The sequence below is a fragment of the Seriola dumerili genome, unplaced genomic scaffold (genome assembly GCF_002260705.1).
Source record: "Seriola dumerili isolate Sdu_G_001 unplaced genomic scaffold, Sdu_1.0 BDQW01000116.1, whole genome shotgun sequence".
Classification (NCBI taxonomy): Eukaryota; Metazoa; Chordata; class Actinopteri; order Carangiformes; family Carangidae; genus Seriola; species Seriola dumerili.
This window is the reverse complement of record NW_019174371.1, coordinates 1,234,912-1,258,659: the sequence shown is the minus strand read 5'-3', so window position 1 is coordinate 1,258,659 and position 23,748 is coordinate 1,234,912. Positions and strand designations below refer to the sequence as shown.

The 23,748-nt window shown below is 43.2% G+C and overlaps 1 protein-coding gene across 1 annotated transcript in view; it reads right to left on the bottom strand.

The window, feature by feature from the left end:
• The window catches only part of LOC111223806 (microtubule-associated protein 4-like), a 79,318-nt gene that overhangs the window by 24,337 nt on the left and 31,233 nt on the right, over positions 1–23,748 (bottom strand). Inside the window, exon 5 of the mRNA XM_022748083.1 lies at positions 17,241–18,452. Coding sequence (XP_022603804.1) covers positions 17,241–18,452 — 1,212 coding nt within the window. The remainder of the gene's footprint in view (positions 1–17,240; positions 18,453–23,748) is intronic.

Here is a 23,748-nt window from a genome sequence, read left to right as displayed (position 1 = left end):
TAAATACTTTATAATTAGGTTATTAATTCAGTTGTTTACACTTTATAAATCATAAATTATAAACAAGTTATAACACAGTTTTCATACACTGATGCAGGCTCACTAATTGGCAAGATCAAGTTAATGCTCACTACTCATTAACCTTACTAACGAGTTACTACCATCTATAATGTGTAATGATGTTTCCTTTTACCAGTTATACATGGTAGAAACTCATTAGTGAACCTGCATGTATGAAAACTGTGTTATAACTTGATTATAATTGTTTATTTATGATCTATAAAGATCTATAAAGTGTTAATATGTCTTAATTATAAACCCTTATATAAATCCTTTATGAGAGTGATCTTTTTGTAAAGTGGTACCACAACTTCTCTTTAACCAAATGCCACTGAGCTGCACAGCTTCTGACACATGCTCAGGTGAGGTGTAGTTGGAAGGAAGAACTGCAGGAACACATGATCGTAGCTGGATGGTGATATTCACACGCTCCACGACCCCTGACGAAGATGAAGGAGGAGCGGCACGAAAGCTGGAACATGGTCACGGTCCATCCTGTCGGAGCTGTGACACTGGTGGTGTACAGAGTCACATAAACGAGTAAATCTCTGCAGTGACTTTAAATTCTCCGGGTTGATCAGGTTGATCAGCTTTAAATGGCTGGAATTTAAAGCTTGAGTGAGCGTTACACATTAAGACGTTATTTATGGTTCTGCAGAAGAGCCTGCACCCACACATATATACATCACTACGCTGTAGCTAATGTAAACCTCCTGAGAAATACACATGACGCTCTGCATCACAGCAGATGAAAGAACTTTAACATGATTATTGCGGCTGTTAATCAATGACTGCATCCTATTCGCTGGCGAGACAAAGGAAGGTCTTTTTAGGGCGCGGGTTGGGGCCGGTATTGTTTTCACCTTTCACCTTGTGAGTCTGTGTGTGTGTGTGTGTGTGTGTGTGTGTGTGTGTGTGTGTGTGTGTGTGTGTGTGTGTGTGTCATCATAGCAAGACATGGTCCTGGAGACATCTACTGTCGCAGGAAGTACCACAGAGGCAGTTTTGAGGACTTTTATACGTCTGTCTGTCTGTCTGTCTGTCTGTCTGTCTGTCTGTCTGTCTGCAGACAAAACTTTACAGGTGTGTAGCTGAGATCGAAAAGTCAAAGATGGGCGTGGTCCGACTGATAAGTACTGACTGCTGAGCACTAAAGGGTCAGAACATGATCTCATCACAAGACCGTCTCTAGTTTTGCTCTGCTCCAACCAATCAGTAGAGATCGGTGTATCTGTTTCTTTGCATTGATCAAAGATTCGTATCTGTTCAGAAGTAAACTAGATATTCAATTTGCAAACGTTATCCCCTAAAGGACTGAATGATGTCATAGTTTAAAATGCCTTATGAAAGCTACAAAGCCGATGATTTCATTCAATGATTTGTCATTTCTACAGACACTTTTGTAATTTAATTATATATTGAGATGTCTGTTGTATATTTATATGTATTTTTTTGTATATATATGTGGAATGTAACACGGGGGAGTCACTATTTGACTATTTGTCACACAAGATGGGTGGGGCATTATTTATTTAAGATCATCATTTAAAATACTTCTGACAAAGTTTTAGAGCGACAGAAACGTTAGGATGATCAATAACCTGTGATGCTGAGCGAGAGCGCAGGATTCTTCTTTTCCAGACTAATTTAATTGTTGTTATTTCTGTCTTATAGGTTTGTCGCTAGTCTCCATGAATGCAGCGTGGTAGCTAATTAGCTCTTTAGCAAGATCCTGCCAACTAAGCTCCGATTGGCTGACTGTTTTTCCAGGAGGTGGGAAACCTGGAGGTTTAAAGGTTTGAAACTTCAAATGTTTTCTCATGACTCACAAACAGACACACAAACGAGAGGAGAGTCTTACCCGCTGCGCTCAGTTTACTGTCTTGGTAGCTGTGAACAGACGTTCCTGCAGGGGGTGGAACAGGAAGTAAAAAGCTGGTCTCGCAGCTGCCATGATGCCTCTTTGGCGGCGGGGACGACGGCAATACGGGCGACGTCATTAACCGTGACGACATCATCGTCACCATCGCCGCAGCGGCTTCTGCACCATCCATGACAGTGAGCGAGCGTCGGACGGCGGCGTGCGGGTACGGCACCCTGGGCGGGCACGCTGCTCCCATCAGGGTGAAATTCGGCACATTGGGCGTCATCCCAGGCGAGCCTCCCATACTGGTCGGGTATGTTCCGGCCATTACCATGGGAACAGACAGGTGTGAACAGTCAGACATCGCGCGCCTCACCGCAGCCCGCTGTGGCAACTCGCCGCCGCTGCCGCCGCCATGGCTAGTTTTGGTCTCTCTGTGTGACGTAGCAGATGAGCTCATTCTCCCGTCCTCCACATGATTTAAATTCTGTGACTGGCCACGGATTGTAACCCCGCTCTCCATTTTGCCTCCACTGGGTGGAGTACACGGCCCTGTCCGCCTCGTTTCCGTATGACTGAAGCTTTCTCTCTCCATACCGCTCTCCCCTACGCCAGCATTAGCTCTGCTAGCTGGAGCTGGTGGGGAGCCTGCTGCGGGCCCTGCAGGGGCGCCGGCTCTACCCCCTGTTAACTCAGCAGCAGAAGGAGCAATACTCGCAGGTTGTGTATCAACACTTGAAGACGGCTTCAGAGTTAGATTTCCTGTTAGACCGGCTATTGACTTTTCTTTCACACTTCCGAGAAGGCCACCAGATGCGGAAGAACTAACGGTTTTCTTCTCATCCCCTTTATTTCCTGGACTTAAAGGGTTCAGTGTGTTTCTCTCCCCGAGCCCTGAGGCCTGTTTTGGTGGAGGAAGCAAACACTGGCCTCGGGAAGACGCTTGAAATCCCTGGACGTAAAATCCATCTTTGCTGTCTGTTTGATGTTGTTGCAGATTATTTTGTCCAAAGTTCGGGTTCGCTGCGGGTTTAGGGTCTAGTGCTGAATTCAGAAAGGATCTCCCTGGTGAGATAGAAGGGGAGGGTAATGAGGATGAAGGGGAGGAATAGGAGGACAGGGGACTGCTGGGGCTTTGTCCTGCGCTCCCTAATGACCCCTCTGCCCCTCCCAGTCTGTGTTCGTCCTCTCTCAGCCTCCCCCTTCTGGACCCCTCATCCTCTATCTTCAGCGCTGGCATCCTGAAGGTCGGCGTTGCTGGTGCCTCTGCTGCTGCCGTCCCAGACGACGCCCCCTCAGTCCTGCTTCTCCCTAATTTCACCTCATCTCCTGTCAAAGTTATTTTGGACCCCCCCTGGGTGGCGGCGACGGCGGCAGAGGCAGCGGTAACCTGCCCCCCCGGTGCCATCTGGCCTTGGCACTGCCAGTCACTGTGCTGGTCTGAGGCCAGGCTGGAGGGTGGCAGCGGAGAGGAGGCCAGGACCGCGGGGATGTTGGCACCAGAGAGGGCACTGGGAGGTTGGTGCTGCTGCTGCTGCTGCTGCTGCTGCTGCTGCCGTTGATGCCCACTGGAAGGTTGTCCGTACCCGCTGCTGCCACTAATAATGCCAGGCTGCCAGGGTGAGCCAGACAGGAAGGACATTCTCCTGCTATGCTGTCAGGTCTTCTTGAATTGCTCTTTTTCTGGCTTTTTTCTCTCTCCTTTTTTCTCCTGTTTTACTCCTTTTCTTGTCTTTTTTTTTGAGGAGTTAGCTCTTTCTTCTCTGTGTCTCCAGTTTCTTCCTCCTGTCTCCTGCTCTTTTCTCTGTCGTTTTTTTATTCTTGTCCAGGAGGCAAAGATGTCCACAGTATCCACAGTGTTATGAGCTTGGAAAGTAGAGGAGGCAATGTATCCTTTAAGTGATAGCTCAGAGTTGTGTGTGCATGTGTGTGTATGTATGTGTGTGTGTTTGAGTGTGTGTGTGTGTGTGTGTGTGTGTGTGTGTGTGTGTGTATGTAAATGTGCAAATGTGTGTGAATTGTATGTGTGTATGCGTGTGTGTGCGTGTTTACAGGCGAGGCAAAAGAAGTGCGTGTGAGAGTGAGTGTGTGTGTCTGTTCGCGTCGGCTTCTCTCTGAGCACTGCACGGATCAGCTGTGGGGCTAAATTGCACCTTGCTCTCCCTCTCCCTCTCTCTCTCTCTCTCTCTCTCTTTCTCTCTCTGACATCACAAAGTCACATGACAGCCCGGAATATTCCCTCATTCGCAGGAGCAAATTTTTTTTTCAGCATCCAGCCCCTAGCGACAAACGTGCGCAAGCATACGCACATGAAGACACAGGATCGCATGCACACACACACACACACACACACACACACACACACACACACACACGTGCACAGTGGCAAACATACATGCACACAGATCAATGAGTATCACAGTTACTCAGCTGCCATATGACAACCACTGCTCACCAGTTGATGCAGAGTGAGAGACACAAGGAGGGATGAGTGAGACATCACTGAGGACTGTAATCATCCTGACGCCGTCTCGTTCTTATCTCTTATACATATATATAAAAACTTCATATATATTTTTAGGCTGTAATTTACCACACTGATGTCATGTGCACGTGAAGAAACTGTGCCCTGAACCAAGTGCCCTTGTGTTATTAATTGTATTTTCACTTTGTTCTGATTTCAACCACTTACCATAATTAGTTTAATTGATTTAGCTGATTACATTAATTAATCAGATTAAATAACGGTGTAAATCACTGCATGCACAGGCTTGGTAGGGACAAATATTTAGTTCTTTGAAATTTAAATTCGGGCGTCTCCGGTGGCTCAGCTGACAGGTGTAACATTTTCAACGTTTCAAAATTGCTTTAGGGTTGGCATTTATTTTCACATGGAGGAGCCACAGACATCTTCTCTGCACATATTGGATAAAAGGAGGTGGCAAGCGCAAGTGAATGGAAACATTAACTGCTGAGTAAGTATAAGCTCTTGAACAGACAAAGCGCTCTGCAACACGGATTTGTTCGTCTTTCGGTGGAAAACCCGCGACGGGCTGAAGCTTAGCCCGCTGAAATGCTGCAGGGGACAGCGGCGCATGGCATTAATCTGAAGTAAGTGACAACAGTAACGGGTAATAATGGGTTCAATGCTATCAAAATCAAATCGCAGGAATGCCACATCGCTATACTTTCCCTCATGTAACTGTGCAGAAAGAAAATGTCACAGTTTTGACTCACAGAGGTGAATCATGTCAGCTTGATTGCCAAGTGTCAGCTATGAAAGAAGCTTTATAATTAGCAGTTTGATAAATGGGTTTTGAAAGCAACACAAGGCAAGACAGAGGGTCAAAGACGCCACAGCTGTTACACGTTTCTGAAGGTGCATCGGTTAAAAAAAATTACCAAATTATCATCCAGTTGAAAGTAGGAGTACTTTGTGTTTCTGGAGCTGAAAGGGCTGCGTAGCCTGAACAAAAGGATACTTACTGTTTTCACCTAATTAGTTTTGTTCAAACACTTTCCTTATAAAACTGCAGACTGTGAGTTTATTAGCCCCGTGCACAGGAGCCACACTTAGCAAGCTATGCTACATTTTTAGGGTTATTAAAGATGTGTATGGAGAATAAAGCCACACATCGAGCCAAGATCTTTTCCATCGGGAGCTGTGGATCAAATTCCAGGTGATATTATATCTAGAATACATTCTGCAGGAGGCCAAAAAGATGTTTCTGATACTGGTTTGAACTAGTAGGCCGTGGGATCACACCAGTTTTGATGAACTTGGTGCAGAGCCTGCCCAAAATCTTATAGGTGTACAGCTGGGTTGAGACCTGGTGACTGTGAAGGTCATAGCTTATGATTTACATCAGTTTCCTACTCAGCAAACCATTGGGTGACCCCTGTGTGGAGTCTGCATTAGCCTCCCCAAGGTGACTCACAAGGTGAAAACGATACCAGTTCGCTAGGTGTCAGTGGAACGGTCTTAAAAATTGTAAGCTTATACCAAACACACAGAGATCCTGACTCATCATCACAAGTTTCCACAAAATCACAGGTGTAGCCTTTCCAATTACAGGGGCCGCAACCTCGCAGGCTGCACAGCCAAGCAACTAGACTGTCCCATTTCGAAAGGTCACAGTTGCATGTCTTTAAGGATGCAACGGTAAGGGGCGGGCACAGCTGGCTGACACAAAATCTCGAAAATCTCACTTTGGTTCGGCCTGCGCAGTCTCCTACAAGGGGCCGCACCTTCGTGGACCGTGTCCTCTGAAGGATGGGGCCACTGGATTGGGACGCCGCTGTGTTGTAGACAGCTTAGATAGACTGAATCAGGTCAAAGCCAAGCGCTTTCCGAGGCCTCTTCATTTCAACATAGAATATCACTACGGGAAGCTACAGCATGGCAGCTAAAAAGAACTGGAGACCTTTCCACTTTAAAATTGACCCAATACCCCAACACACTCTGCTCAGGATTTGTACAACAGATTTGCAAGGGGGATTAAAAGTGTGCTACCAGCTCAGGGTCTCAGCCTCCACCCTGCCGCTCTTATCTCCATGTTTTTGCTTCGCACTGATTTTTTGGACTTAACAGAGAAAATCTGTGTAAAAGGTTCTTCTAACGCTCAGCAGGCTCCTACATTACAAACATTACATCTACCAAAACATCGTGAGCTTAAGCGACACAAGAAGATATTTACAGCTACACTCCAGGCATTTAGCTGAGGCTGTTTTTCCGGAGTGACGCTCTGTGCATCACATCATGAACGCCATGCACGCTGCAGAGCAAAGAAACCGACTTCAAGGAGTGCAACCATCTGGAATCCAGAATTCTCTCTCGACAGCATCTCTACTGGAGATTCTTCTGGTTGTTTAAAGCGCGGGGCAAAATTTTCCCGAGGACCGAAGTCACGTTCAGAGGGGGATACGGCCCCTTACAATGTGTAGCACATACACATCACATACAGTGAGAGTTCAGTGCTCTGCGAGGACAGAGACAGTGGCTGAAAGCACTGACAGCCAGTACATGTGTAGACAGCGGTTAATGTCGCTAACCTGTGAACCACTGGGAATCAGCTGTCAGCGAGACAGCTTAAGGTCCTACCATCCCTGTGAGACACTGGTTTAAACAGATACTTGATAAAAAACAAAAAAAACAAAAACATATTGACATCTCGCTGAAGTTTTTCTCTGCACATGACAGCTGACTGTCTCCGACAAGCCCCCCCCCCCCTTCAACCCCAACACATCCAGGGCCTGTGCCCAGATAATAAGAACATCTTGTCAAGCATGACTGAAAATGAATGAGCATTATTACATAATCCTCCATAAACAATTTGTCTACTGTAACCACAGAGGGAGAGGGAGCCAAAGAGAGGAAGAGGGAAGCATGAGACAGTTTGTTTAGTTTCAATAGACTTGGAAAGCGAGGGTGTTATGCAAGAAACCCAGGGGACTGCTTCTGTTAAAGTGTGGGTCAGGCTCAGAGGTGACTGGTGCTAACATTCAAATGGGCTCTGGCTAACCCCTCTGTCTTTAGTTCTCTCCTTCACAAATTGTGAACAAGCTACAAATGATGATAATAATAATAAAAATAATTCTGCTGATCACTGTCACTGCAGCTGCACTCAGAGATGTCATTCTTATGTCCAGTTCACACTACTGTTTAAATGTAGTATTACTGTTTCGGCCTTATTGCTGTTAAAGGGGGTGTTTCTCTGCCGCCGAACGTGGTTTCTTGCCGGGAGCTTCGGCTATTGTTGTGTTTACAAGACAAGAGGGTATAATACAGTACATCCGGTGACCAGTGCTGTGTCTTCAGGGCAGACTGGAGGCTACAGTGAGTCGCTGTCGTGGAAGTGAAGAGGCGGGCCGAGGCTAGCTGGTTAGCATGCTAACTTCAGTAGAAGAAAAGACGTGACAAGAGTTAAGGCTGGCGTGAGTAAAAGAATGAAGTTTGATGCAGAACTCACAACGTTTCTTCTAGACTGGTAAGTAAACAGCTGTTAATGCTAACGTTAGCTATGTAGCGAGGTGACTAAAGTCAGAAGACATCAGACATCACACGTCATCAGACTAAACTGTCATTTCGTTTCCTTTCATGTACATGTTCTGTTGATGTAGTACCGCCAACGAACATGCCGCTATGACCGCTAATGCTAACTCTGGAGCTTATGTTTTTCATTCTGGTCTTAGAAATATTCTAATTTAAAAGTTGTTAATTCTGCAACTCAGATTACAGCAGGTGTTTACAAAGTCTGACACTGTGGACACCTCCATCAGGTCACATTGAAACGACTGCACCACCACCCGTGACCCCCGAATCCCCAAGTCTTTCCTCTGTTCAGGAGATAATCATGCTCTGAGTTTCCCTTGAGGAGATGGATTCAGTGAATTATGGTGTGGGCTGCCACTTTGTTTACATTCTGTTAGCATTTGGCTGAAAGCAGCACTGTGTCTACAGTAAGTACAGCCTCACAGAGCTGCTAGCATGGCTGTAGACTGTCGTTAAAGATTTACTTCAGTAGTATAGAGTGGGTTTGTGTCTGAGATCAGTTTTAACAAACAGATTAACATTGGTTTTAGTCTTTTCATTGGCTTCGTCATAGCAAGGAAAACAATATTCTTAAAATGTATTAATATGAATATTAATACAATTAGGTTTTATTAATGTTAATTAAAAAAAGACCATTTAACTGCTGTTTTATAAGTGTTCCCATGTATTACTGTCCATGTTTTAATGTCTTATTTATTTTGCTCATATTGCACACGCATCACATTCTCACTTCTGCTCTTGTTTTGATATTATTGTTATTACTGCTGTTCATTTTATGATATATATTTTGGATCTATTAGTTTCTCATCATTTGTATGTCATCACATTATTTTCTTGTATGTTTAATTTGTATTGTTATAATTTTGTGATATTTCTACATACTTGTACTTCTTACTGTACTACTTACTTTTAGCCAGGTGTACCTAATAAACTGCAAACACAGTGTAAATGCCTTATTGGTTCTGACCCACATCATAGTGTAGCTTACTCGACTTTTTCTCAAAGTGAGCTATGCCGACACAAACGACCCACTGCACAAATTGCAGAGAAACAGATCATTTAGAAAATACATTTCCTGGTATTATTACTTTAATTATTAACGTATTCACTCATTAACACACATGCATGTCCCCGTCTCTACAGCATTAAGCCTTTGTAGCTGCCCATTTTGCTCTGATATCAGCTCTGTAGCTTGATTTCAATAATGTCTGTTGGCTGTTGTTATTTTGTTGTCTTTGTATTTTTTTATGTTATCTATATTATGCATTTTGTATTATGCACCACAATTTTTGGAGAACTGACTTTAGATAAGAAAATGTTTTCCAAAAAATTGGCTTCACACACACACACACACACACACACACACACACACACACACACACACCCACACAAGTAGACATGGTAGTAATGATGGTGGTAGTTATTTCGCCTGTGAAACAGCTGCTGTAACTTTTAAGAGTCTAATGCAAACCCGGTTTGAGAAGTTTAAAGATGATAATTTGAGGTCGGTAAATTCGTCTCCACGAGTGAAACTGTAAAAATCTGTGAAGCTGAAAGTTTGGCAGTTTGGACACTAACAAGCTAGACCACAGAGAAACTCCGTGGGATTCAAATACAGGAATACGAGAAAAGTTCAAAAGCAGGAGAACAACATAAAAAGGCTTTTATGAAAAAAAAGAAAAAAAGAAAGAAAACCAGCGGATGCTCAAATGAAATCTGATGCTGTTGCCGCTTTTTACGCAGAAAACCATCACTGTAAGTCACTGTAAACCCTCCTTCTGAAGGTCACAGATTGTTGAACATCAGCTGGAGATGGAGGAAACGGGGAGAGAGGACCCTACAGCTGATTGCCCATGCTGCTGGGCAGGGAGAGAGAGAGAGAGAGAGGGGGAGGGAGGGAGGGAGAAGGGGAGGAGAAGAGGAGGAGGAGATCCCTTGTCAGACGTTTCTATTTTTACTCTTCAACCTCACTTACTGTCACACCCAGTCCACCTCTTCTCTGTCCCTCCATCCCTCACTCTTTGTTTCCACGAGACCGCCTCCCCAGTCTCCCTGACAACACCCCCCCCCCCCCCCCGCCAACCACCCCCCTAACCCCTTTGCGTCTTCTCCCACCCCAGCCGCTGATGCAGTGATTATTATGGTGCCAGTGACACGGGGGAGTCTGGGCACGAGAGGGGAAATGTGACATGGACGGAGGTAACAGAAAGGGCGAAAAGGGAGAGAAGGAGAGAAGACGCGGGGGGGGGGGGGGCGGGCAAAGGGGGGGGGGGCAAAGGGGGAGAGCAGTAGAAACAAGGTGGACAGAGGGAATGAGGGAGACAGAGAAATCTGGGATGAAAAGATGGGAGATGGTGAACGACAACCAGACAATGGGTTGATGGAGGAAAGAGAACGAGAGGGAAAAGGAAGATTAAATGACAGGGAAAGAGTGAACCAGACAGAAGGGAGAGCAGAGATAACGAAAGAAATTGGGGGGAAAGGAGGGAGAAAAAGAGGACAAGAAGAAAAAAATAAAAAACATTCCCAAAACCTCTGCAATAGCCCACTTCTTGCTCTAGTGGCTTTAATCCGGTCCGTCTCTCTGCATGTGGTCTGGAAGTGGTTTAAAAGACCAAATACAGCGTTCGATTCAGAGGACTCGGGGGTGGACGTTGGATCGGAGGGGGACAGTATGTTGTCCTAATGTCGCTAAAATCAACAACCTATATAGGAAAACTCCTTCTGACCTCTTGTTACGTGTCAGTGACCTCGGAGAACGGAGAAAGACTTTACAGACATTCTAGGAAAAGGAACGAGAGGCCAAAATTCATGATAAATATACAGCGGAGAAAACAGAAAGACAGACAGAAAGAACAGCGCTAAAGATGTCAACCTTAAATCCAATCATTAAGGTGTCCCGAACGAGATCCCGCAGTTTTGCAGCGCTCATGTCGGGCTCACTCATGAGGACAATTCAACCCTTAAAGAGAGACTGTAAATAGGGTTTCATTAACCCACCATGCAGTGGCACCATGCAGGGGGGGGGGCTGCCGTGAACATCCATCACACGCGGGGAAATGAAATGAGCCCTCATGATGAGTGAGGCGTCTTAATACACAGGGAGAGAATAATGTGATGAGCGACTGAACCCATCCACACACGGGGGTTTTTCATTATCCTGCTAAGTTTGTCAAGCGCCAGGCGTCATTGTCAGATTTCCAAACTTCACCGCAGCACATGAACGCACCAATTCATAACATCTGCATGGAAGCATTACAACACAGTGCCAAAAAAAACAAAATAAGATATGCACTCACTGAGCACTTCATTAGGAACAGCTGCACACCTGCATATGAAACTAATGATCATCTGTATTCATTGATGACAGTTTAGTTTATTCAATACCATAAAATTATGAAAAATGCCATCACAGTTTCCCAAAAGTCAAAGTCTTCACATTCCGACATATCAAAACTTACAGATCTATAAAAACAGAGAATCCGTTTGGCACTTTCTGTGTTTGAACCGATTCTCAGAGTTGTTGTTATTTAGTTTTGCTCTGATCAATTAATCAGATGCACTGACTCATCAGTTCAGCCTTATTCAACGGTAAGAAAAAAAAGGCACCAGGTACCTTTTCCTCACGGGAACAAACTTGAAAAGAGATTAAAACAAATATTAATACCAAAAGCTTTATATGTGCATTGCTAAATATTGGTTTCTGATTTGGGAACATTCCTCATCCAGAAGCCAGGCTGTCCAGAGCTGCGCAGTTATTTCTCTTCGCCACCAGCGGCCATTTGTCTCTGTTGAGCTCCGGCTGCAGTCAGAGCTGCAGTTCTCCCAGCAGACACCTGATGGAGCGAACGAGCAGGGCTGAGACTCCACAACGCCCCTCGCTGCTACACAACCGACTCCACACTGCAACAAGATTATCTATCTGCAGTGTTAGACAGCCAACCACAACACATGTGGGTCCCCAGCCACCGTCTCAATTTATAGATTTCACTTTGGCTTAATCTCACTGGCTGACTCTCAAGGACAAAACCAGGTCAGTGTGTGTGTGTGTGTGTGTGTGTGTGTGTGTGTGTGTGTGTGTGTGTGTGTGTGTGTGTGATACCAGATTTCACTCACTGGCCAAAAAAAAAATTTAGTTGGCCGACTGCTTTGCTTTGACTTTAAGAATGCTCCGTCTCTTTCTTCCATAGACATCGACACAGGGATGACAACCCAGTTTTTTCCATTTCACAGGCCACACACACACACGCACACGCACACACACATACACACACGGTAGAAAGCGAGGATGTCCTTGCATTATGTAAGAGTGACAGATATCAATATTGTATCTGAGAGAAGCTAGAGGGATGTACAGGCAGACAGACAAGATAGACAGACAAGATAAAGAGGGATGGGAGAACCTGCTGGAAGGAGCTCTCCATCGATCAGGCCTTCATGGTAAAGTGGCTGTAGGTAAACCACTCTGGGGAAAAGGATTGTGACCGCCTGCTTGGAGTTTGCTGCATTTAAAGGCCTCTGAGATCACGAGGAAAGAGAGTCTCTGGTCTAATGAGACAAACAGTGAACGATGAGCAGACCAGGCGCTGCTCATCACCTGGCCTACACCATCCCTTCGGTGAAGCGTGACGGTGGCAGCATCGCGCTATGCGGGATGCTTCTCAGCATTAGGGACAAAGAGACTGGTCAGAACCGAGGGAAGGTTGAACACAGCCAAACACAAAGAGGCCCTTGAAGAAAACCTGCTCCAGCGATCACGTGACCTGAGTCTGGGGCAACAGCAACATCTTTCAGCAAGACAATGACCCAAAGCAAACAGGCAACACAATGCTGGAAAGGCTTTGGGACAAGTCTCTGACTGTCCTGTCCCAAAGTCCAGATTTAAACACGACAGAACATCTGTGCAGCTCCTAGACGCATCACATCCAATCTGACGGAGCCTGAGAAGATCTGCCAGGAGGAATTGGATAAACGGCCCAAATCCAAGCTTGAGAGAAACGTAACAAAAGATGAACACTGAAAACTTTTATGGCAGAGCTGTTGCATTAGATTGTACAGGTGTACCTAATAAAGTGGCCACTGAGTGTACTTTTCAGAGAAAAAGACTCAATGGAGTAACAGTTTACAGACTTAAAATACTACAGTACAATCTCCAGTCACTCACTGATTCTAATAACTCAATTATTAAATATCAATTAATTTCAATGGGGTTATTAGTGTCAAAAAAGAATCAGAAAGAACCACAAACTTAGTGATTACACTTTATAGACTGATGGATATTAAATGCTCAGAGCGGTAGATGTTACTACAAACTTCTGTTTACACTAATATCTTATTAAAACCTCCATTTTTCAAGCTCCGTGATGTTTCTATGACTACGCTGTAGCAGCACCAGATCTCTGTCTGGTCCAGCACCGAGAGAGGATCAGCTATAGAGCGACACATTCACCCTGGGACAGCTTAGTGCTGACTGGATAAGCAGAGAGGACAGCGTGGACGGTGCTGTCCTCGGCAGCAGAGACAGGCTCTCAACAAACACAGACTTAAAGCAGTGAGATGAATGAAGAACCACAGAGTTTCTTTAAAGATTCACTGACAGTTTTTTGTTATTAAATATATGATGCCTCACATATCTCTGCAGTGACAATAGTCTCACACCAATCCCTGTGCTGTGAAATACAACATCATTATCTTCCAAGTGATGCCATCTGGTGGACCCCGGAGGGTACGTCATGCTTGAAACAGCTCAATAACAGAACTTCAACAATACAGCTCACTCATAACTTCATTCATTTTCAGCCGTCACTGACTGATACTGTCGGGCATGTTGACCCATATCTACCACAGCAGGGCGCTGTTATGCAGCTTCATATATCACTAACCACACATTTACTGCTTTATACTGCATACGCACGTTGATTAATAGAGCTGCATCTAGTGGTATCGGCCGTATCCATTTCTCTTTGAAATATGTGTTTCAGAAATATATGCAAAACCCACTTAGACCAACTAGTGTCTGATTTTTAAACTTAAAAAACAAACTGTGCTTGTGAGAGGAAATGGCACTGCAGTGAAATTAATATTAATTCTACTTTATCATTCAGTAAATATCAACTGAATAAACTGCTGAGGTTTTACCTGCACAGTGCACTTAAAGTTACCTGAAGGTGAGCTTGTTGTTGCACTGCTACGGGTCACAGAATTCACTTTGACTTGGGAACAGGTTTGTTAATAACAGTGTTGCTGAGTTATGTTGTATACAGCATCAGTGTCTTTCTTTCTTTTAATCAAGCAACAACCAATTAACCAACCAACTTGTTGTTTTTATATCAACTAAACAGAGAATGTGAATTAAAGATGTGATAAGAGATCTTTTATCAACAGAGCTTATTGAACCTTGGAACTGGAACCAAGTTGGAACCACTTATCAGAACCTATCCCGAACATCAACAAAAGAGGGTGACACACATTTTTGAATATTTGGTGAAAATATTTCAGTCCCAGGTCACCAAAACATTCTCCACATAACACCAACTTTGGAACGCACATCGAGTCTGACCTCGAGTGTTATCGTGCTGCACATGGAGAAAATGTGATGATGCTTCTATTTTTAAAAAATATTCAATATATAATATTATCTTTCCACAATTCCACGCTGCCCGACTCCACTGGCCTTTCAGAGATTCAGTTTGCACCAAAAAAAAAGATAATATGAAAATTCCTACTCCACGCATTAACATTAGACAGTGCCAAAATTCCTTCATTTGTTCTTCATTGAAACAGTTATTCACCACACAACCACAGTAAGACAACTGTTTGGTCAGGGATGTCTAACATCAACAAAGTTCCCAATAAGAATAAAGAGAAACTTGTCTTACCTGTTGTTCAAGGTTGCATCATTGATGGCGTTATGAAAGAGAGAAAAGGGAAAGGGGGAGAGAGAAAACAAGAGATGATGTTCAGTCAAATAAGAATCAGCTTCACTGTGTTAAACACACAGTTCTCCAACATAAACACTAACGGTGCCTCAGAGCTTAAACTTCCGTATGTAAATCATGAATGTGCTTCAAAACTCCATTTAGAATTTAGGACGTTTTAGATATTTGTCGTCATTACAGCTAGAGGGCCACTGTACAAGACAGCATCGTGTTAGTGAATGCTACTATTAGTTTAGAGAGTTCAGACGCTACAGGCTGAGCTACAGGGTTAGATTCAATTGAGTGACGAAAACAGTTACATTAAGAACATTTAACACACATTTTTTCTAACAATGTTAAGTATTGGTCGGGTTGTAGTCGTGAGAAAGGGGCTGAGGGGAAGCGTAAAAAAGGGAATCACATTGGAAAATAAAGGTTCATTTGACAGACTGTGGGATGTAGATATAGAGCGCAGGACTGAAACCCAGCATCACCAGATGGAAGAGGCATAAGACTGAGCTCCTCTCAGGGTTCTCCCCACTGTACAAGAGGTCAGGAGGACCAAGACGGCAGCTAGCTAAAGCAGTGGACATCGGACTGCTGGCTACTACATGGTTATTACACTAATTAAGGCGGTCAGCTATATCTGTCAAATGCCTTAGACATAGCTATTATAGACACACAGTCTGTAGTTGTGCCATTCTTTTTGCAATGACAACTGGCGTCTGAAGTTTCATTTGTCATTTAGGACACCAATGAGATTTTAACCTGGACTAGGATTTAAACAGGAACAAAAAACATCTGCACCTATAAACGTCACTGTATCTTTACATTGAAGAATCATGGTACAAGTGGTTAAAAATCATTTAATTTTAGATTCTGTAACTATGAGCTTGAAAATTTATTCCTGACCTTAACTCAAAGTCATCTTATTAGTTTTCTTCCACAGCTTTCATTCCTTCAGTGGTGGACTGCGTTTGCTCAATTTAATTTGAAATGGTTCACTTGTCATCACATAAACTAAGTGGAAGGGCACAGAGAGAGCGCAGACCTCCGCCAAGGCCAATGTCAAACAACATACACCAGACTTCAGAGTAAAACAATTCACAGTAAATGATCCGGATCAGCCTTAATATTTAATGGTTTCTTCGCTGGCTCATGCCCCACCCCTCCTCTAAAGTTTGGTGAAAATCAGTTCAGTGCTTTTTGCTGACAAATAAACAGACTGGTGAAAACTGTGGTCACTCGCAGGTGGCATCACTCACTGATGGTGATGAAGGCAGAGATTTGTGGTGGAAGATATCTAGTAAGGAGGACCTTGAGTTAAGAAATTTAGTGAAACTATAACTCTTGTAAATACAGTATATCTACAAGTTCACATCATAGCTGACTGGTGCATTTTGGACACTGAATTAAAAGATATCCACTTACTCCATTTTAGTCTTTAGCAGGCAGCAAATACCAGATTTGCAGCCTGTATATAAATATTCTACAATCTCTTAAAATGAGCATTTCTACATCTACACAAAAAATTATCGTCGAGTCAAATACATTATAAACAATTACAATAGAAACACAAAATATATACACACAATAAATCAAAGAGGCATCAAGAAAATTGGATGATTGCAAGTTGTGTCTGACCGACATGAACCGTGTTTTAAATTATTAATAAATCAATTGTCAACACTAAACTAATTTGGCTTTCATATATATAACCATATGTATGTGTGTATATGTGTGTTTCTATAGACAGAGAGAAGACAGTGGGAGGTTAGACATGGAGCTGACAGTTAGATGAAACAGTAGACAGTGCAGCAAGCACAGACAGTAGAGCTATCAGAAGCAGCAGGTCAAGTAATAAAATTGCTATGATCATGGTAACAGATACACAGAGGCAGGCAGAGGGAAATCAAATCAGGCAACTTATCGGTTTACCCTTGCAGTTTTGTTAATACAGGGCCCGATCAGCACAGCACATTTGTGTCCCGTACTCATGTCAGCACTTGGTAAGAGAGATATACGTGGACACAAATGTTTTTTCCAGTAAATATCTCAGGTAAGACTTAATATTTTTAAAGATGCCATCTTTTGTGAATAGTAACAAAGAGTGGATTTGTGTTTAAAATAAAGCATAAGTTGTTCTGCATTTATCTCTCGGGCCTCGGTTATTACAAATACATGGAGGAATAGATTAAGCACCAAGCAGACCTGATGCTCAATCCACAGACAAAGAGCCATGCATACAGGAAGAAAATTAACTGCTACTTCCTGCTACCCTAGCCTACAATCCCTTATGTTCAAATTATGCCCATGTTATTCATAATCTTGCCTGTAGTTCACCAACCTTCCAGTGGGGGGAGCTGTGGCGATGAGGACTCCTGGTGCTCTGAGTGTGCAGGGAGAGAGGGAGGGGCTGTGGGGGTGATGGAGGGAGGGTGTAGGGCTGAGCTAAGGGGTGTGGCTACACTTGTGGGGGGAGTGTCTGATGATGAGGTGGGAGGGACTTCACTCTTACAAGGAAGAGCTGAACTAAGGGGCGTGGCTGAGGGGACAAATGGCTTGGCGTCGACACTGAGGGCCGATGTGACTGCGGCTGGGACGGTGGACAATGTGGAAGTAGGAGTGAGGTCTGGGGTGCTCTTGGGTACAGAAAAGACTTCTGAAACAGGAATGGCGGTTTCTTTCGGGGCGAACTTTGTCAGAGGAGCAGAAGCAAGGGAAGGGGTGTTGGTGATTGGGGTGGTGGTCTGTGAGTCAGGGGTGGAGTCCTGAGGGGTCTGGAGGACTGAATCGAGGAAAGAGAAGGTCTGGGAAACTGGACTCAGATTGTCCCCTGTCATTAATGCTAGACTACCACTAACATCCCCAGCTAAACTACCCTCAGTGGTTCTTGCACTAGCCACTACGCTAACGTTAGCTTCAGGTTTGCTGGTTGAAACTTTCTCTTCGTTTGCCTTTTGCCTGTCTTTAGCGGCCGCAGGGAAATCGTCTACACACATGGGCTCGTAGGAGCATGGAGACGAATCTGTTACGAGGCTAGCATGGGAATGGTTGGTGAAACTTGTGGGTATTTGTGCAGAGGCAGAGGGCAAAACAGGGCTGGGGTTGGAGTTTGGAGCTTTGAAGTCAGGTGGACCAGAGTCAGCAGCTGTAGCCCAGGTAGGAGCAACTGAAGCCGGTGTAGGAGACATGGGCTGCTGGGGCGCTCCCCACTCCTCTGGAAGTCTTGCCCGACTCTTAGTCTTCCTGCCTTTTACTCTACCCCCTCCTCCACTCTCTCTGATCTCCCACTCCCAGTTCTCCTCCTCGTCTTCATTATCCTCAGCCTCCTGTCCGCCCTTATCCTGCATCCCATGCTTGTCTGATTGGCCGATGTTATTCTCCTGGCTACCCAAGAAGTCGTAGACCTCATCGTGGCCCTTCCTCCTCTTCTTGCGTCGTCTCTGCTGTTGCTTCCCAGACTCGCCCCCCGGCCCTGCTCTCTCGGGGCTCTCTTCGGAGGCGGAGGATGTGGGACTGATGTCATCTATTGAGCCGCTGGGAGAGAGGACAGGAGCTGCCGAATGGGGGAGGGTTTTATAAGAGGAGGAACCCATCACATACTGTGTCAGAGAATCACCTGCCAAAAAGCCACCAGTCTGTGGTTACTATAGGTGTTCCTGTTACTTCATGTTTGAATGTGGTGTAACTTGTTTGCTGTTTCGTTTACAGTAAACGAGTAAATGACTGGTCCAATAAAAGGAGTGAATCTTACAGAATTACCAATATCTGAAGGTGGACTATTGGTTTTTGAGAGGATACACTTACACAGAGTTTTTATGCTTTTGCATGGAAGTTGAAGGTATGTTGAATAAAACAGGGTTAGTACAATAGTTGGGATAAGGGTACGTCCCAATGAATGTGTCAGGATTTGTAAAGAGCCGGGGTGTGCAGCCCCTTGGATTGTTTGCACATATATAAATAGCTGGTTGGAAGTCTGAGGTGACCTTATTTTTTAAGGGGAACTCCATCTATTTTTAACATCATCTGTTCACAGGTGTTGGGGAGTACTACAACTACAAATATAAAACAAGTTGTGCAGTCTGGGAGTGTGGAGTTAGTAAGAAATTAGTTCACCACACCTATGTAGCCCACTCCTCATCTCTGCTTGAGGGTAGCTGCTCAAGGCTAAATTAGCCGCTATTACCATAACCCACCCAAATTCTATGTCCAATGTTGGTGGTCAAGTTGCATTGTGGGTAATGTAGGTGATAGGTTTTGGCAAGGAACAAGAATGTGTGGAATAAAAAAGTCTTGCTGACTGGTTTCGCATCAGTTTGCATTGTGAGACTGACAATGTACTACATTGCCAAATGGGTGGGGTACTCTTTAAGAGAAGCCATTTCCTCATCTCCGATTAATTAAGCAACAGTAGACTAAACTCCAATTCATGGTACCGTTGTTTTGCTTGCAGATATAAAAGGTTTATATGAGCTTGTCTGAGTCTGATCCCTAGGAAAATGTTTTAAGTCATTAGTAAAAGAACGTAAAGGCAAGCTCAGCGCTGAACACATACATAATGCATGGCCATTAACAAACAACCTACAGCCTTGACTCTTATCATTCTGTTAAATAAGATGCAAAATCAAGATGGAGGAAGATACTACTCTACTAGTCTCATTGAACTTTGTGGTATTTCCATTTGTTCCTGAGGTTAGAAACTAAATGACAACTTTTATTGCAGCACATCCACTGAGACATGAAGAGACTGCAGGGCAGCAACTACAGGCTGGTACTTTGATATTTAATCATATGATAACAGTACTGCATTTAGCAAAAACTGCATTTTAATACGCGTTATTGCAACATGAGTTAGCACTTGAATGACACATTAAGCAATGGCTCTAATCTTGGCTGCTGCTTATGCTGCTTGTGCATACAGTGTAAGAAATATGATGAAGGTTAAGTTTGCCTCCCCGAGTGTTTCCAGTATAGTAACCACAGTCTGTTTGCTTTTAGCTTCCTTTGGCATCACCCTTTGAACATTTTCATAAAATGTGATGTATGTGATGGTGCCTGCTTTTATAAATACATTTAACCAGCATTTGTTTTACTCACCTGTTACAGACTGTCTACGACTATGGTTCAATAAAAACTGCATTGGACTATACGTGCATAATCAGTTTACATAAAGACAGATACTTACAGGTGCTACTTCACATCAGCATAATGGCTCAGCACTGGGCATCAGGTGATACGAAATTGATCAGATTTATTTGCTTGGCTGTGCCACAGTTGAAACGTGGCTACCTCTGCCAGGGTGAAACTGGTTTGAATAAACTGTTAATTTACATAACATATAAATCTTTTTATTCGGATTTGCCAAATGGTTTGGTAACTGTGTAGAACCAAAGCGGACTGTGACTGGAGATGTATTATATATCTACATTTTGTATCTTTAGAAGAGGCCTAAAACTATTTTAAGATCCTTTCTTACATCCTATATGAATCCCAATTAATATAGTAAAATGGGAGGAAATATAAGTTGAAAGATCCATCGTCTGGTCATATCATATTTTGTAAATTTTCAATTCTGAAAATTCTGAATGGAGTCTGGAATGGAATGTTTTTTGAGCAAGCCAAACAACGAGTATACAGTGTGATCGTCGTCATCATCATCATCATCATCATCATCATCATCATCATTATCATCATCATCATCATCAAGGGTTAAAGTAGGATTTGGCAGGTGATGCAACAGGTTAAAAATCACACTGGAGCACCATACATGCTATCATGTGCACCCTGAGTAACAGGCACGCAGTTATGTATGAAACTGCCACATTTATTATTATGAAGGTGCCAGCCCACTTTAACCCCTGATCATCATCATCATCATCATCATCATCATCATCATCATCATCATCATCATCATCATCATCATCCAGGGGGCAGAGCTAGTCTTGCGTATAGAGCAGGCTCACACAGCAGAGCAAAACAAACACACTGGGAGCAAAAGAGCTTCAAAGCAAATGAATCAAGCACATTTTAAATTAGGTCTAGCATGCATGATTAAAAATAAATGCATGCAAGTCTGACAAATCATGGTAATAACATGGATCATTGTCACACGTGCAGAAACAACCAAAATGATGCACTTAACATATGGAATGTATCACAGACCCACATGCAAGCAAACGAAACATGTTCGGCTTGCACTGAAATGATCCCAACATTTGTCTGTTCCAACAATCTTCTCTTGTTTGAGGAGGAAACCATCCCGGCGTTTTCCTCCAGAGCCATATTTCTCAATTATTATTGACAAGTATTTCCTCAGCTCAAGGAGAACGAGAGACAGAGAGATGAACAGACAGATAGAAACAGACAGGTAGAGGGGGAAATGATGTGACCTATACGCCCATCTCAGTCTGCTCATCATGTCCTCTTCCTGCCCAAATTATTTTTCCTCTGTCTCAGTTTTCGTCATCCCATCTCCAGCTTGCCTTTCACTCTGTCTTACATAACTGAATATTAAATGGAATCTAGAAAAAGGTGCATTTCGCTCTAAATGTGGCACCTTTCCCTGCATTTGTAAATTGAATGATGTTGCTATTTTCTCCCCGCGGCCTCCGATGCTTCCCTGGCTATAAACAGCTCAAAGAAGAGGCAAGGCCAGGGCATTATCATCTATATTTAATGTGATAAGGTATTTAATGGGAGTTCTTCTTAATCTGGAGTCTGGAAAACTGCCAAGAGAAACATTAACGATGGAGAGCCGGCTGCTTCAAACACATCGCCTATGAAGGAGTGCAGTGTGTGAGAGGCAATCTGAAATTTTGTGCAATGGGGTTTGATTTCACTGAATCCCACTGGCACCTGCGCACACAGAAGAACAGGTGTGTAGAGGGCTTAAAGTCTCAAACACAGTATATGAGAAGAGGCGACACAGACAGAGCAGAAGGCTGGTTGGTGAATGTATCATCAGTGTCAAGTACTATAGCTCCATGTAGCTCCAAAAGTAAGTCTTATATATAAATTTAAATGCACCTGGGCTGCAAAACTGGTGAATCAGAGGGATGACAATATGAGTTTTTAACTGAAGTTATTCAAATTTATAAAGCAGGTGACTGATGGTGGGCTCTTTGTGTTTTTATACAGTATTCAAGCTGTCAAATGAAAACCCCTGAACTGTTCCATTAACTTTGGTTGATGCTACTTGTTAATGCTTTAGGTTAGCTTAATTCATTTTAGAGTCAGGGTTCCCATCTAACAGATAAAATGCATTTGGTCAAACAGAGCACAGATAGATCCAACCAGACTAGAGAGAGACTCCATCTGTGAAAAGGTAACTTTTTAAAGTTTCATGACTTTTTTTTTTGCTTCACGTGACGTGCCATGACCGCAAAACTTAACCTTCTTGTTTTCTGTCTGCCAACAGAACCAAACTACTCATACTCAACTACCCAAACAAAAGCTTTACGAAAGGGCAACTAAGAGAAAGACATGATGCAGCCTTTAAATCAGCTACATTTTGCTGAAGAAAAACATTTTAAATATCTTTTTATCAGCCTACCTTTAGATCAATTAATGCTAAATGTTGCTATCAGTGGTGTAGATGTTAGAAGACTTCACATGAGATTAGTCTTACGATTTGCACTTCAATATTAATGGCATTAAATTACATTTAAAATGAGTATAGGAGGCCTTTTTTCTTGGAAGTCTGGTATTTTGTTTGCTGGCTCACTGTCACGGCTTACTGGGACACTTGAATAGAACAAAGCCAGCATTAATGTTATTAGTTACACTTGTGCTTTCCCTGCTGTGACCACTAAAACTGTTTGCTGTGAAAAATATAAACAGACTTGCAGCTACTTGTAATAAGTGTGATATTATGTCTGCAGGGCGGGCTATTTTATAATGTCATAATTTGAATAAAAGTGAAATCAGGTGGAACAGATGCGTTTCCTCATTTACAAACAGTCTAGGATGCACCTGCTGCAGGGGTGTAGAAAACACATTGCCACTATGTCATGTTTGCTAGAAACAAGCCAAAATACTGTTAAAAGGTAAATTTGTCTGCTGCACTTCAACTTACACTTACATTAGCAGCAATGTGCTCACGGAGTTAGCTCTACAGGTAGCTACTGAGAAATGAGTCGCCCCTCATACATGCAACACGAAACGTTATACTGCATGAAATTCCTGCTGTTTGACTGCTGCACTAGTTCTAGATATTATATTAATAATTAGTGATTATTACTTCCTCACCAGGTTCTGTGCACCATCTTCCAGTTGTTTGGATCCTATAAAATCCATGACTCTGACCAGATCACTGGAGTTAGTAACTCTGCACTCATGAGATAACAAACATTTTCCCAATTATTTTTGTGATTTGTGCCATTTAAGGCACAAAAACTGTGCATGTTGATCTACCCATAAGATGTCAGTCATTACGGTTTGTTTTCTACCTCCCTCATGCACAAGGATCTTATCGTACAGGCTGTAGGAATCTATATATGAAAGACTGAAAGACTGATATAGACAGCTTGCAGGGGTCACAGGCTACAGGCTGAATATTCTACACAACATTTACTCAATAAAAAAGAAAAAATAAATGATTTTCCTTTCAAAAGCTTACAGTACATTTTACTCTTCGTTGTTGTCATCTGAAATATGTAATAGGACTGCCACATTTACGTGTCTGCAGGTATTTGTTCTGATGGCTAAACTCGGAAATTTTAAGTAGCATCACTATGGTAACATCACTACAGTGTCTTCCCTGAAAATGTAATACATAATAGGAAGTTATTCTTACGGTTAAACGAACATAACTACATGTTTCCTTCTAACAAGACTCAGTTAGATGTGTGGCA